Source organism: Diadema antillarum, unplaced genomic scaffold, assembly GCF_040938485.1.
Source record: "Diadema antillarum isolate AM-2024a unplaced genomic scaffold, OU_Dant_1.0 seq00001531_RagTag, whole genome shotgun sequence".
In the NCBI taxonomy this organism is placed as follows: domain Eukaryota; kingdom Metazoa; phylum Echinodermata; class Echinoidea; order Diadematoida; family Diadematidae; genus Diadema; species Diadema antillarum.
In genome coordinates, this window is record NW_027272263.1 from 103927 (window position 1) to 116142 (window position 12216).

At 38.8% G+C, this 12216-nt stretch overlaps 1 protein-coding gene across 1 annotated transcript; it reads left to right on the forward strand.

Moving 5' to 3' along the window:
* Positions 1 to 3629: 3629 nt before the first annotated feature.
* Positions 3630 to 11285, forward strand: LOC139710421 (endonuclease 8-like 1). Its single transcript, XM_071622338.1, has 6 exons — positions 3630 to 4135; positions 5552 to 5671; positions 6811 to 6977; positions 8987 to 9142; positions 10180 to 10301; positions 10812 to 11285. Exons 1-6 carry the CDS (start codon positions 3630 to 3632, stop codon positions 11283 to 11285), a joined length of 1545 nt encoding a protein of 514 aa, XP_071478439.1.
* The last annotated feature ends 931 nt before the right edge of the window (positions 11286 to 12216 follow it).

The following is a 12216-nucleotide window of genomic DNA, read 5'->3' on the forward strand; positions in this document are numbered from 1 at the left end:
GACCTTAAGCTTTAAAATGATGTATAACTCAAATCAAATGGACTCTCCTAACCTATCTAAATATTGGAAAGAAAGCACAAACTCAGGAAAAGTGTGAACCGAGAAAAGAGGCTCTGAAGTACAGTGTCTATTCAAGCGCTTAATCTTTACCAAACTGTGCTGGCTGTGCAATGAATGGGACAAAAAACAGGAAGTAAACCACCAGCATAACAACAATGAAGGGATTATCAGATTAAAGTGAAATTAAGCATGCCTCATTAACACATTCTGTCCATAATTGATGCCAACTTTCAAAGCAGTAGCACTATCTTTTCAAAAGTTATTAGAGTCGAAGGTGAAGAGTGTGGACAAGGTTTTTCAGAAATGAAAAAGGGATTCTAAAGACACACCTAATGACACTATTCTACAAAAAATGTTCGAGATAAACTGCTAAAAAACACACTTTCCTGCCCGTTTTATGATCCCAAATTTTAGTATAATGTAAAAGAAGACCCACTCTTTCAGAAAATATGAAAAAGTCAAGTTCGGCTAGGTTTACCCATTTCACTTATTTTCAGTCCTCACGCAAAATCAGTGTGTGCGACTTTATGTTCGTTTTGAGGTGCACGGTCACAAATAGTAAAAAAATCGATGCGGCAGCCAAAATCGATGCGCGCGAGGACGAGAAACTGGTTTCTTTTTTTACTTGGCCTAACAGTAGTATTGGGTACCAGGCATATACATAGCCTATTACCTTCCCATGAAATATGCTTTCCCTGGTGGCCCTTTTATTTTGTCTTTTATGTTTTATTAGTGTGATCATGCACACTGTGAATCACCGCTCTCTGGGGCCTGGTAGGTACATCATTTAGATAGGAAAGTGAAAAAAATTCTTCAGATATCAAAAGCAAGCCACCCCAAATTTGATTGCCAGCTACATGTAGACCCAAGGAGGTTTTATACATGGAGTTCCAACTGGCTGTAATTATTCAAACAGTTGTCAGATTTCTATTGATGTACAAAAGAATTCCACAGGTGCACTTGTGCCTTTGATGATCGATGTTCGACGCCGCCGTCTTGCTGAGCAATCTGAAGATTCATTTTGAACGTTTTCATAATGTTGGCCATATTTTGCTTATCTATTTGTTTGAAATGAAAATTCAAGCATGTAAAACAAAAAGTCAATCCTGTCCAGAAATTTGTGCAAAAGTGTAAATCAGAAGTGTATCATGTGAAAATGTTTAAAACTGTACCATCCTGGAAAGCTAGTTTTATCACTTTTTCGCTTTATTTCCACAAATGAAACTAATATGGAATAATCTTCAAATTCTTTATTGATAGATATACACCGTCAGATTAGTGCCCAGGTATGCCCAGTCAAGTAATTTTCACCTTTATTTCAGCATTTTTTGCTCAATTTCTATTCGCGCATCCTCGTGTCTGCACCACCTACCTTTCATAAGAAGGGATAGCGAAAAGGAATTACCATCACAAAGACGTGTATCTTCCTTTGAAAGTGGCTGGTGATTATGCAATGAAACACGACTCAATTATCTTCGTATCTGCGCGGCAGATCCTGTTTGGCACATGCTTCAAATATTTCTTAGTGGCAGCATCAAACATGGGAATCAAAGGGAATAACACTGTTGTTACTGCATCTCTGAACCTCCTTGGTAGAACCTATGCTTTGCGTGAAGTTGAATTTTGGTACGGCAGGTCAATCCTTGGTGCGGGCATATTCAGGCTAGATACGCCGCCTTTCTGTGACCGTTTTGCATCTTCTACTAGAAAATCTAGTTCTATAGAATTGCCAAAGTGACAGAATGTTACCTTATTTGCATTCTATGAATTCTGAGCTTTCCAATGATTTCTAATTGAAAATGCCATATTTGAGCATTTGCTTGAATATCTAATCTACTTTAAATGTGCAAAGTTCAACTGGCATATACCATGTAATATCAGTAGAACTCTGCTTTTACCTTTTAGTTTACCTTAACCCAAGAATCTTTAAAAATGCTGTTATCACAGCCTTCTGTTATCACAGTTATATAGGCCTAAGTCAGGCTTCCAGTTGTTGCTCTTGTGCCAGTGGTCTAGACTCATCCTTCCATAATATTCTCAATCTTTTCGTTTCTTGGCATAATTTTCTTGCTGATAATAGTCTGGCTCTCTTCTAAGATCTGTGCTCTCGGCATTTTCTTCTACATATTATGTACCACATAGAAATCCATTGAGTGTGGAATTTCAAGCCTTGCACCATGCTAAATACAACTGTTAGAAATGGAACCATTTCTGATTCATATAATTGTACCAATTGTAGATACTCTACAAGTTAAACGTACGGCATGCCATGTTTCAGTATTCTAATATTATTTATCAATATACCCACTAAAAAATACAAACGTTATTTGATTTTATTACCAAAGGTAGGCCTAACTGACATTATTTCTCTGGTGCCACACTTCTGCCACTGGCCGTACTGGATGTCATTTCATTTTTTCTTTTTATTTAGATGTCTAGCTATTTTGTTTTTGACGAAAAATAGGGGGGGGGGGCATGCGCCGCTTGCGCCCCCCTCTGGATCCGCCACTGGCACTGGTATGATACTAAGTCTTCTAAGATAAATGCTGAGCTCCAGGATCAGGACCAGGACCAGGCTCCCAGTCTTTTGTTTGTTTGTTTTGTTGTTGTTGTTGTTTGTTTGTTTTTTTATTGTCCATGCATGTGATTGAGGCATGCCGTGATTGAGTCATTTAAAAGGCAAGGATTCTAACAGCATCAAATGTCACTCATCCCCTGTTTTTGTATTTAATGGTTAACGTTAGGTATATCTACTCTTAATTGCCACCGACCAGCAGCGGTCCCACCACGTTCGTGTCAGGCTGCGTTTGCTTACCGCGCACCACCAACCGCCCGAAGACCGCATCGTCCGCCCGGGATGCCTGGTCAGCTGGACATCCCTCCTGGTCCAAACAAGTCGGCATAACAAGTCTGCAAACATGCAGCGTTCAGCTGACATCAAGTCCGCACTCAGCCATAGTAGTACTAGGACTAGGAGTGGACATTCTCGCATTGCTCCCCGGAAGCTGTGGTTCTAACATGCTACACCGAAAGATCTTGTAACGCTAGATTTTGCGGTTGCCAGCCATGCCATGCAGGGGCGAGCTTCCTACACAGTTGAACACGTGCGTGTTGATCATCAAGAGACAGACGATCTCGCTCGTCGAATCCCTCTCTTTTCACGTACCTCGATAATTGATCTCTCTTCAAGACCAATTGAGGTTAGTGCGTGCAAAGAGAAATCGTTTTTCTACATTTTCTAATAACTGCGATATTTGAATGTTCATCCATTTCAATTATGTAAAGTTATATATGTCAATTATTTGACTCTAATGTTATAATCTTAACGAATGTGATTTTCTATAGGTCTTGTTGAAGGTGCACACAAGTAATTAGGTGACCATAAGGCTGTATGTAAGACTACCATATGTTATGTAAAATCTGTTTATTACACAAACTTCACTCACACGTGGTTTGGTGCTGTGCCCGATGGCACTCAGACTGCCTCTAATCATTCATATTTCAAGTGGTATTTAAGGCATCCTCTTGCTTAGAAATCATTCTTCGAACTGATTTCAGAAGTCGCAATCATGCCAGAGGGTCCGGAATTGCATCTTGCAAGCAAATTTGTGACTGCGAATTGTGCAGGCCGCATATTTGGAGGGAAAATAGTCAAGAATCCAGTACACAAAAGCTGCGACGTTGAGTTCGACAGCTCGGCGTACTCCATCGGGGCAGTTTCCCGTGGGAAAGAGATGATGCTGATACTCACCGATGATGCCAGCAAAAATGGCGCGAGCTCCAAAACTGACAAGAAGCCAGGTAATGATGACAAGAAACAGATCAAAGGCAAGGAGAAGCTGACTGTTCCGAAGTTCATGAAGATTTTATTCCGGTTTGGAATGTCGGGCAATTTCCAGTTCACGACTCCGGACACGATTCACAAACATGCACACCTGAAATTCTACACAGCGGACGACAAACCCTCGATGGTGCTGAGTTACGTGGATGTTCGAAGGTTTGGCCGATGGGAGGTGGATGTAGACTGGTCTAAAGAACGTGGACCTGACCCGATGTTCGAGTATCGTGACTTCAGGTAAAATTCAGGATTTGAGGAGTGAGGATTTATTGAGAAAATGACTGTACAGCGCACCCCGGCTGACTGCTGCATAATATTTTTTTTTTTATTTTTTAGAGAGAGAGGGAGATTTGAGAGCAATTGAATGCGAGTGGAAATTTACTGGTTAAGTCGTGGTAGAATGGAATAATGTACCGTTGTATCTGAATTCAGGTTTTCATAACCAAAGCCAATTAGCAAAGGATACTGCTTTATCATGGTTATAGTTTGAAGAAAAGTATTTCCCTTTGAGAATCCCTTTTCTTTATGTATTAATTTCTTTTATACCAGATATCTTCCCCTCAACTGTGATAATCACTGATATGATATGTACCGGTATTGTAGATTAACTCATTTTGTAATAATGGGTGTGCTCTCATGGTAGATTATACTTACCTGTTGGGAAAAACAAAAGACTGCACTTAACACATTTTGTGCATGAAATGGAGATTGAATTGTGATGAATTGTGCTGGTTCCCCAAAATAAGCTTGTCGATGGAAAAATAGACTCATCTCTTGATAATTTCCAGATGCAGAATTATTTCGCTCAATATTATGTTGTACAATGTAGGCCTAACTTACTCAAGCAAGCAGGCTCTATTAGTAAATTATTAGTGTATGCATTTTGGCAAGGCTCTATACTTCTCAATGTCCACAGTCTTTCAGAAGAGATCTTTGTGAGTCTTGTGTGTATCGATACACTGTGCCATGCACGTAAAAGAATCCCCTTAACTTCTCTTGTAAAAAGCTAGATTCCTGTTGAGATCTTGATGTCGTCAAACACTAAATATTAAAAAAGAAAAGAAAAGAAGAAAAAACTGATATCTGCAAATATTAGTCTCCAGAATGGAAGGAGGGTATACAGATTGTACCTTCACAGAAGAAGGACAGCTCAGGACTGCTTTAACTTAATTTGTAGTGCTGCTGGTTCATTGGTAATGACACACTACTGTAATTGCAATGATAGACATATCATTTCTGACAATATGGCCTTTGTGTGGCATTTCCTCTGGTGTTTAAAAACACTTTTTTATAGTGTCTTTTGTTCAAGAGCTCTTAGTGGGCAAGTACGTGCATACACTCCATCTTGGTGCCCAAAATCATGTACAGTCACCCTGTCACTCCACAAGCCAGGTAATGTCTCTAAATATTCATGAAACATGAGGAGAGGCTGTACAGAAGCAGACGTCTGCTGCTGGTATTGGTAGTTCCTGTGGTAGGCTGTGCTATAGTCTACCCAAACGTACTTGGTTCTCTCATATTATATCATAGGGTACTCAAACTAATGAAGATGTTAACATGAAGAGAGTTTGACTTGAGGTCATGATTCGAGGTCAGAGAAATACTCAGTAACCTATGCCACCATGCTGTGCCCTTTGCATTATTTCTTGGCAGGTCAAATGTTGTGAACAGTTTGAGTGATGCTGCCTTCAATCATCCCATCTGTGAAACGCTGCTCAACCAGAAGTACTTCAATGGAATTGGAAACTACCTGAGAGCAGAAATACTATACAGGTAAATCTGGCTGTCAATGCTGTCAGCACTTCTCAATGATTTTAGATAATTTTAAGAAGTAAAGACAGAAAAATAAAGACAATGAAAACAAATAATAACCATGAGCTGTGTTTTTTTCCTGAGATATGTTGGCAAATTACACTTATTACACTTACGCGTATTTTAGTCATCAAGAATTGCATATATGTACTATTAGCATTCACACATTAGTATGCATATGATGCATTGTGTAGGAATCAGCAGGATAAATGGAGCATGTTACAGTGCCTGTACTAGTTGAAGTCTGCATTTATAATACTGGTATGTAATGATATTGCAATTTGATCTACGAGTTGAAGTACATGGTACTTTCCCTGATCAGCTATCGTGTTCGCAAGGTTTTAAATGATCTTCGTCCAACTGTCTCTTGTGGAAATAAGTTATGTGCACAGAAAATTTAGTAAACTGAAGTGTCTGTGTATAGAAATTTTCCCTCATTCACTGTAGTATGACAATTGACTATCTCTTGTTACTGTCATACAACTTATGTGTGCAATCACTCGATCATTGTATGCTCCAATGCAGCTGCATTATTCCTTGATTATTGCAAAATATTGAAACCTGAATTTGATCCTCGATATCTGTGGGATAACAGCCCTGGGTCAACAAGTGGATTATTGTGTGTTTTCTAAAGACTGGCATACTGTGTGTGTGTGTGTGTTTATATGTCTGTATTTGCAAGTGTATGAATAAACACACACAGACAGAGATAGATAGATAGACACACACTTTAGCTGTGAAGTAATGCAAATCTGTACAGTATTGAATTGGTGTTCATGTTCATGAGACCTGCCAGTTTCCCCTGATTCTGCAGTACCGGTACTGAGGCTTTCTGAAAAAGAGCAAGAAGTTAAATAAACTACCTGTACAGAACATCTGTTCCTCCTAATTGTCTTGCTGTATAAAAGCAAAAAAAAAAATATTAGAATGAATTATTAGTGCCTATTGAAATGTTGTCAGTGATATAGGAGTATCTCAGTCAGAGTGCTGTGGAATTTCCATGATTTTGATGTGTAATCTCTCAGATTGTAAAGAGTAAGATGTTGGCAACCAGATAACTTATGTGATTTTAAAGGACCATTTCCTTGACCCCCTCGAAGGCTCCAAATTCCACCATTTGAGAAGGCGAGGACGGTGCTGGAAGGCCTGAATGAGGAGCCACCCGATGTCAAGCCGATGAAAGGAGGAAAAGGAGCGGTGCGTAATGGAGGAGGGGGAGATCTCCTCCACCTGTGCCACACAGTACCCCTGGAAGTGATTTCTATAGGTACGAACAGGTTGCAGGCATTAGCTCTTAATGGGAGATTCTGCTTTGGAAAGGGAGCTCATACATCTGCACTGCACTTATAGGGCTTTACTTGCTTGTAGCTTGTGTGTGCTAGAATCATTAAAAGGTAGTTTTGAAAGCTTTAACCCGTTGAGGATGAGTCCGGAGTATACTCGGGCGGGTGTCTATGGGTAATGCGTGTTGTAGCAAAATCAAACCGTGCTCAACAGGTTAATGCCCATGCTCCCTCTCTGTTGATGCACAATGCTTAGTTGGGCTGGATATTTTCCAGTCATGTGTATGCAGTTGTTCAGTTTGATTTTAGAGATTAACTTACAAAAAAAAAAGAGTGATGAATGGCACCAAAATGGTAATATGCCATTGAAGCACACAGTGTTGCCTTGGATCCAGGATACAAAGAGAGTGCGGTTGAAAGTAGATGTAACCCAAAGAGTATTTCATACTCCACTAGTGCAGGAAAAGAGCAGCAAATACTTGAGGATGTGTAAAAGAATTATCATAAACATGGCACTCGAAGTACTGTAAAACACAATATTTTTGCGGCATGAAATTTTCTTTAATTGGAGCCGACAGCCTTTTTCACGGCATGAAATTTTTGCAAAGTGCCTCTGGCATTCAATGCACATAGTGTCAACATACAAGAGCTTTTGCATGCATTTTAATTTTGTGAATCTTGGCTCTCGCAAAATTCGCAAAATTAAAATGCGAGAATACGAGAACATTCCTCATTTTACAGTAATATTTGTAGTATGGACCTCTACATTTTGTTTGTCTGATTTGATTTTTTTTTAGAAGAATTAATTGATGTAGATAACTGGCTCTACATTTTTATGTATCATTTCTTATCCAAGACATGACAATATGCCAGTCATTACCCCCCCCCCCAAAAAAAAAAGAAAAAAAAATATTGCCTTATAGCTTCCTAGGCAGAGGAAATCATCTGCTACATGGTATTTTGTCCTACCCCTACCCCCCTGTGGCTACTAAAGACCAAGTAGGTTTCACTACTACATACGATGTCTTAGTGAGATGACCTCAACAGGTATTTGAAAACCAGTGTAGATCTCGACAGAGTTTCTTCCAAGTTATGTCAAAGACATGATTTTATGCATGTACACTTAATGTGTCAAGGAACAATATCAGACATTCTTCACTTAATGAGAAGTGAGATCCATTTGGGAAAACAGCTGATTGAATTCATCTCTTTCAGGAAGGAGGCAAGTTTTTGAGAAGTCACACTTGTTTAGAAATAGTCCAAAATGACTGAAGGTATTAAAGGGATGTCACTCACATGAGAAAATCAAACCTTCCAGGTGGGCATTACACAGTAATCAGCCAACATCAAGCTTAAATGACAAGTCCACCTTCATATACATTCGGATTGAGAGAATGCAGCAATATTAGTAGAACACATCAGCGAAAGTTTGATGAAAATTGGACAATCCGTTCAAAAGCTACGAATATTTTAAATATCTGCGCAGTCACTGCTGGAAGAGAAGACTACTACAGTGTATGATGTCACATGCGTACAACTATATAAGGAAAATAAAAAGAGAATTTCACAAAACTTTACTTTTTGAATAAAGTGGACATTTCTTCGACTTGCTACTGACGTATGATAAGGGTAATATTATTCCTCCTGCCTCCTGAAAGAGAGAAGTCGAGTATTCTTTTTGTTATGCGAGAAAAATGAAAATATGTTGAATTTTCTTTATTCTTTCTTTATATCGTTGCACTCATGTGACATCACAAGCTATAGTAGTCTTTTCATCCAGCCGTGACTGAGCAGAAACTTCAAAAATTCATGAATAACTTTTTAACGGATTGTCCGATTTTGCTCAAACTCTCACTGATGTGCTTTACTAATATGGCTTCATTCACTCAACCCACATGTCTACATGAAAGTGAACTTGTCCTTTAATATTCACCACAAGATGGCAAAACACGCAAGGTTAAAATTCTTGCTATTTGTGTTTCTATGACAACAGGGGCTGGAGGATACACAGCTGATGGCAAGGCATCAGACTACTCTGATTTCATGAAATGGCTGAGATGCTACTACCAAGATGGCATGAAGACCTTAGTGGACCACAACAAGCGTACAATTTGGTTCTCTGGTCCACCAGGACCAATGGTGCCAAAAGGTAAGCTGCAAGGGTTCATGTCTGCAGTTATCATACAGTAATTGTTTGTTATGCAAAGTGTTGGAACTAAATGTGGCTCAAATATTTATAGCCCTTCATTTATTTGGTACAGTTCCATAAATTTTGCTAGAGGATGATATTAGAGTTCAGTATAGAGGTGCAGAAAACTATGCAGCTAGAAAAGTTGAACCTGGTTGAATTTTGTGACAGTGTTCTTTCTGAAAAAGTGAAAAACGTTGAATTGCTCCCCAGCCATTGTAAACTGTAACTGTTCAATAGATGTTCAATTACACAACTTCTGCATAAGTTGTCATTGTGAAGATGATACATTTGCAGAATGTTTTTCGGTACCGGTAGAATACTTCTTAATTGAAGACTGAAGTGAACAGAAACTCAAATTGTATGATGCACACGCTTGTACCAGCTATGTTTCTGAAAAAGATCATGTATACTGCTTCTGAATGTAAACCTGCGGTGTGTAAAAACATTTTTCCAGTAATACCAGCTGTCTTTCAAATCAGAAGGAGGATGCTGCTTACATGATGTCCTGAATCTTCATTCACATTTTTTTTCCCGCTAAATGCTCCCCCAGGTTAATTCCTTGTAGTAACACTTAATGAGTCCCTATAAATTGTGGCTTGTATAACTGCGTCCATGTCTATGTTCTGCTGTCATACATGTATATGTGCCATTACCCTTGAGAAAGGATGTGAAAAATTCATTTGATATCTGTCAAGATTTGCCATCATTGGAAAGTAACAACTACTGTAAAAGGTGTTATTTTTGCTACGCTTTAATTTCTGTGAATTTCACAAATCATTGTTTGGCCATGTACACTTTGTATTTAAAAATGGACAAAAACATCACCATATGCTATGGTATAATGATAGCCTTGGTGTAAAACCAGGAAAATATGTTGCAAAGGTGTCTGTAACCTCAAATGCGAAAAACATTTGTATGCAGAAACAACAGCTTTTACAGTACTCGTGATATGCCTGGATATAACACCAACTGCTCTGCACATGATTTCTCGCTAGATGAAAAGTCTCGTAAGCCACGAAGTCCAAAGAAGAGGAAGCAAGAGAAAGGTGCTGGAGATGAGGAAAGTAGTGAAAAGGTAAAGAAAGAAAGCTTGTTACCCTATCACAACCCATCTGAAGCATCAAGAGGGCTAAAGAGGAGACTTGCTCAATGTTCAAGAAGACTGTCATACATAGAAATTTAGTCAAAAAGCCAAACCAGTGGCTGGTTCATTAATCTGGTACAAGAAGTGAAGTACATGTAGTTAATTATATGTTTAAAGTTTCTCATATTTGAGGAGATAGGAAATTCCATTGAACTAACAAAATTTTGATCAATTGATGGCATTAGAATGAAAATGCAAGTCTCCCACATATGCTAAGACAATAATTTATAGGAAAATTCCTTTTGTAACATGAAATCAAGGAAATTATTTATATACTTTGCAACAGATTATTATAGACTTGTAGGACTTGTAATGATTTAGCTTTGATGACTTTGTAAATGGAAGGGTGTTAATGGCAAGACCAGTAAGAAAGTTATGAGACAGTTCATTGTTCAGCATAAATGTGTTTTTTTCCCGAGGACATGTCGAGTAGATGGTTTGTTAAGATATTGACCTCAAATTATTTGTAATGGTTTCACTTAGGTGAAGAAAGCGAAAGAGGAGTCACCCACAGCAGCAGGTGATGCAAAGAAGGGAAAGAAAAGCAAAGGTGCTCCAAAGACTGCTGCCAGAGCTACAGCCAAGAAGTCAGCTGCCTCTAAGACGCCAAAGACATCCTCAAAGAAACCGGCTGCAAAGCAACTACTGTCATCAAAGAGTAAGAAGAAGAAGACGACGACGCAACCAGCTGCAAAGAAAAATGATGTGGGAGCAACAGATGAGACTGGTGATGGGAAGACAAAGAGGGCGCCTGCAAGGTCAAGCAAGAGGGCAAAAAAATCAGTGCTGGACAATCAAAACTGTGTGCAGGAAACAGTGGATGATAGGAAGAAAGCAAGCAGAGGACGAGCAGCCAGAGCAGCGGCACCTGTCACACCTGGGAGAAAAGGGAAGACCAAAGCAGCTCCCAGAGGAAATGGGAGGAGGCAGGGTAGTAGGAGGGTCAGCAAGAAGTGATGTCCCTTTAGATTTGAGGTTGACATGGTGCAAACATTCCCGTTTTCCTCTCCTTCAGACTTTCCTTTATACATAGCATCATGTGGCTATTCATGTTTTGTAAGGGAATATTCTTCACTGCTTGCAATGTAGATGTTCAGGCATGTTTGCCATTCAGCGGAGGAGTGTCTTTTATTGTGCCATACAGTATTGGGTTAACATACACTGTAAGTCTGTAGAGAGAGAATTGGAAATGAAATAGATGTTTTTGATACCATGGGAATTAATCAGTGGTATGTACTTTCTGTCTCCAACATAGTGCTTCATTGATTAGATACTGAAAAATGTAGGAATTTTCAAAGATAGCTTTAGATGTGCTGTGATAAGATTACTGTCTACAGCACACAGGAGTGGATGTAATGAACTTTACTCATGTGATTTGGATCAGATGTATACCTTAAAGCCAATTCTGATTGTGCTATGTATCAATTTTATATTTTTTGTTATAGATGTGTATGAACCATTAACAATTAATCAACTATTTCTGGCAATCATTGTCTAAACAAAAGATAATGGGGTTAATGTGTACCATGAATTCTGGTGCAGTGTACATGCATAATGATTCAAAGAAGTGAAATCTTGAAAACTTGGTCACTTGAATTAGTGTTGAATTGTTTTGCTGTCAAGAATTAATGGACATTTTCCCCACAGCCTTTCTGTTTAAAGGGATGGTATAGTTTAGGTTGAGGTGGGATGTTCAGATTATAACTTTTGTGAACTAATGAAATAAAAGAAGATGCACGGAATTCCAAGGATATATGTATCTGTGATGGAAATGAGTTTTGAAATGACTAAGATATCGAAAAAGAAAATAAAACAGTGGTTTAAATGAAATTTGGGTCCCACCTTTTATTAGGGCCTTGTTTTTTACATCATAGCCATTTCAAAACTG

Bases quoted from the DNA above. Each gene is read 5' to 3' on its own strand.
- LOC139710421 (XM_071622338.1), top strand. From the start codon at position 3,630: ATGCCAGAGGGTCCGGAATTGCATCTTGCAAGCAAATTTGTGACTGCG. The intron at 4,136-5,551 runs GTAAAATTCAGG...ATTTCTTGGCAG, and splicing joins TTCGAGTATCGTGACTTCAG to GTCAAATGTTGTGAACAGTT. The intron at 10,302-10,811 runs GCATCAAGAGGG...GGTTTCACTTAG, and splicing joins CCTATCACAACCCATCTGAA to GTGAAGAAAGCGAAAGAGGA.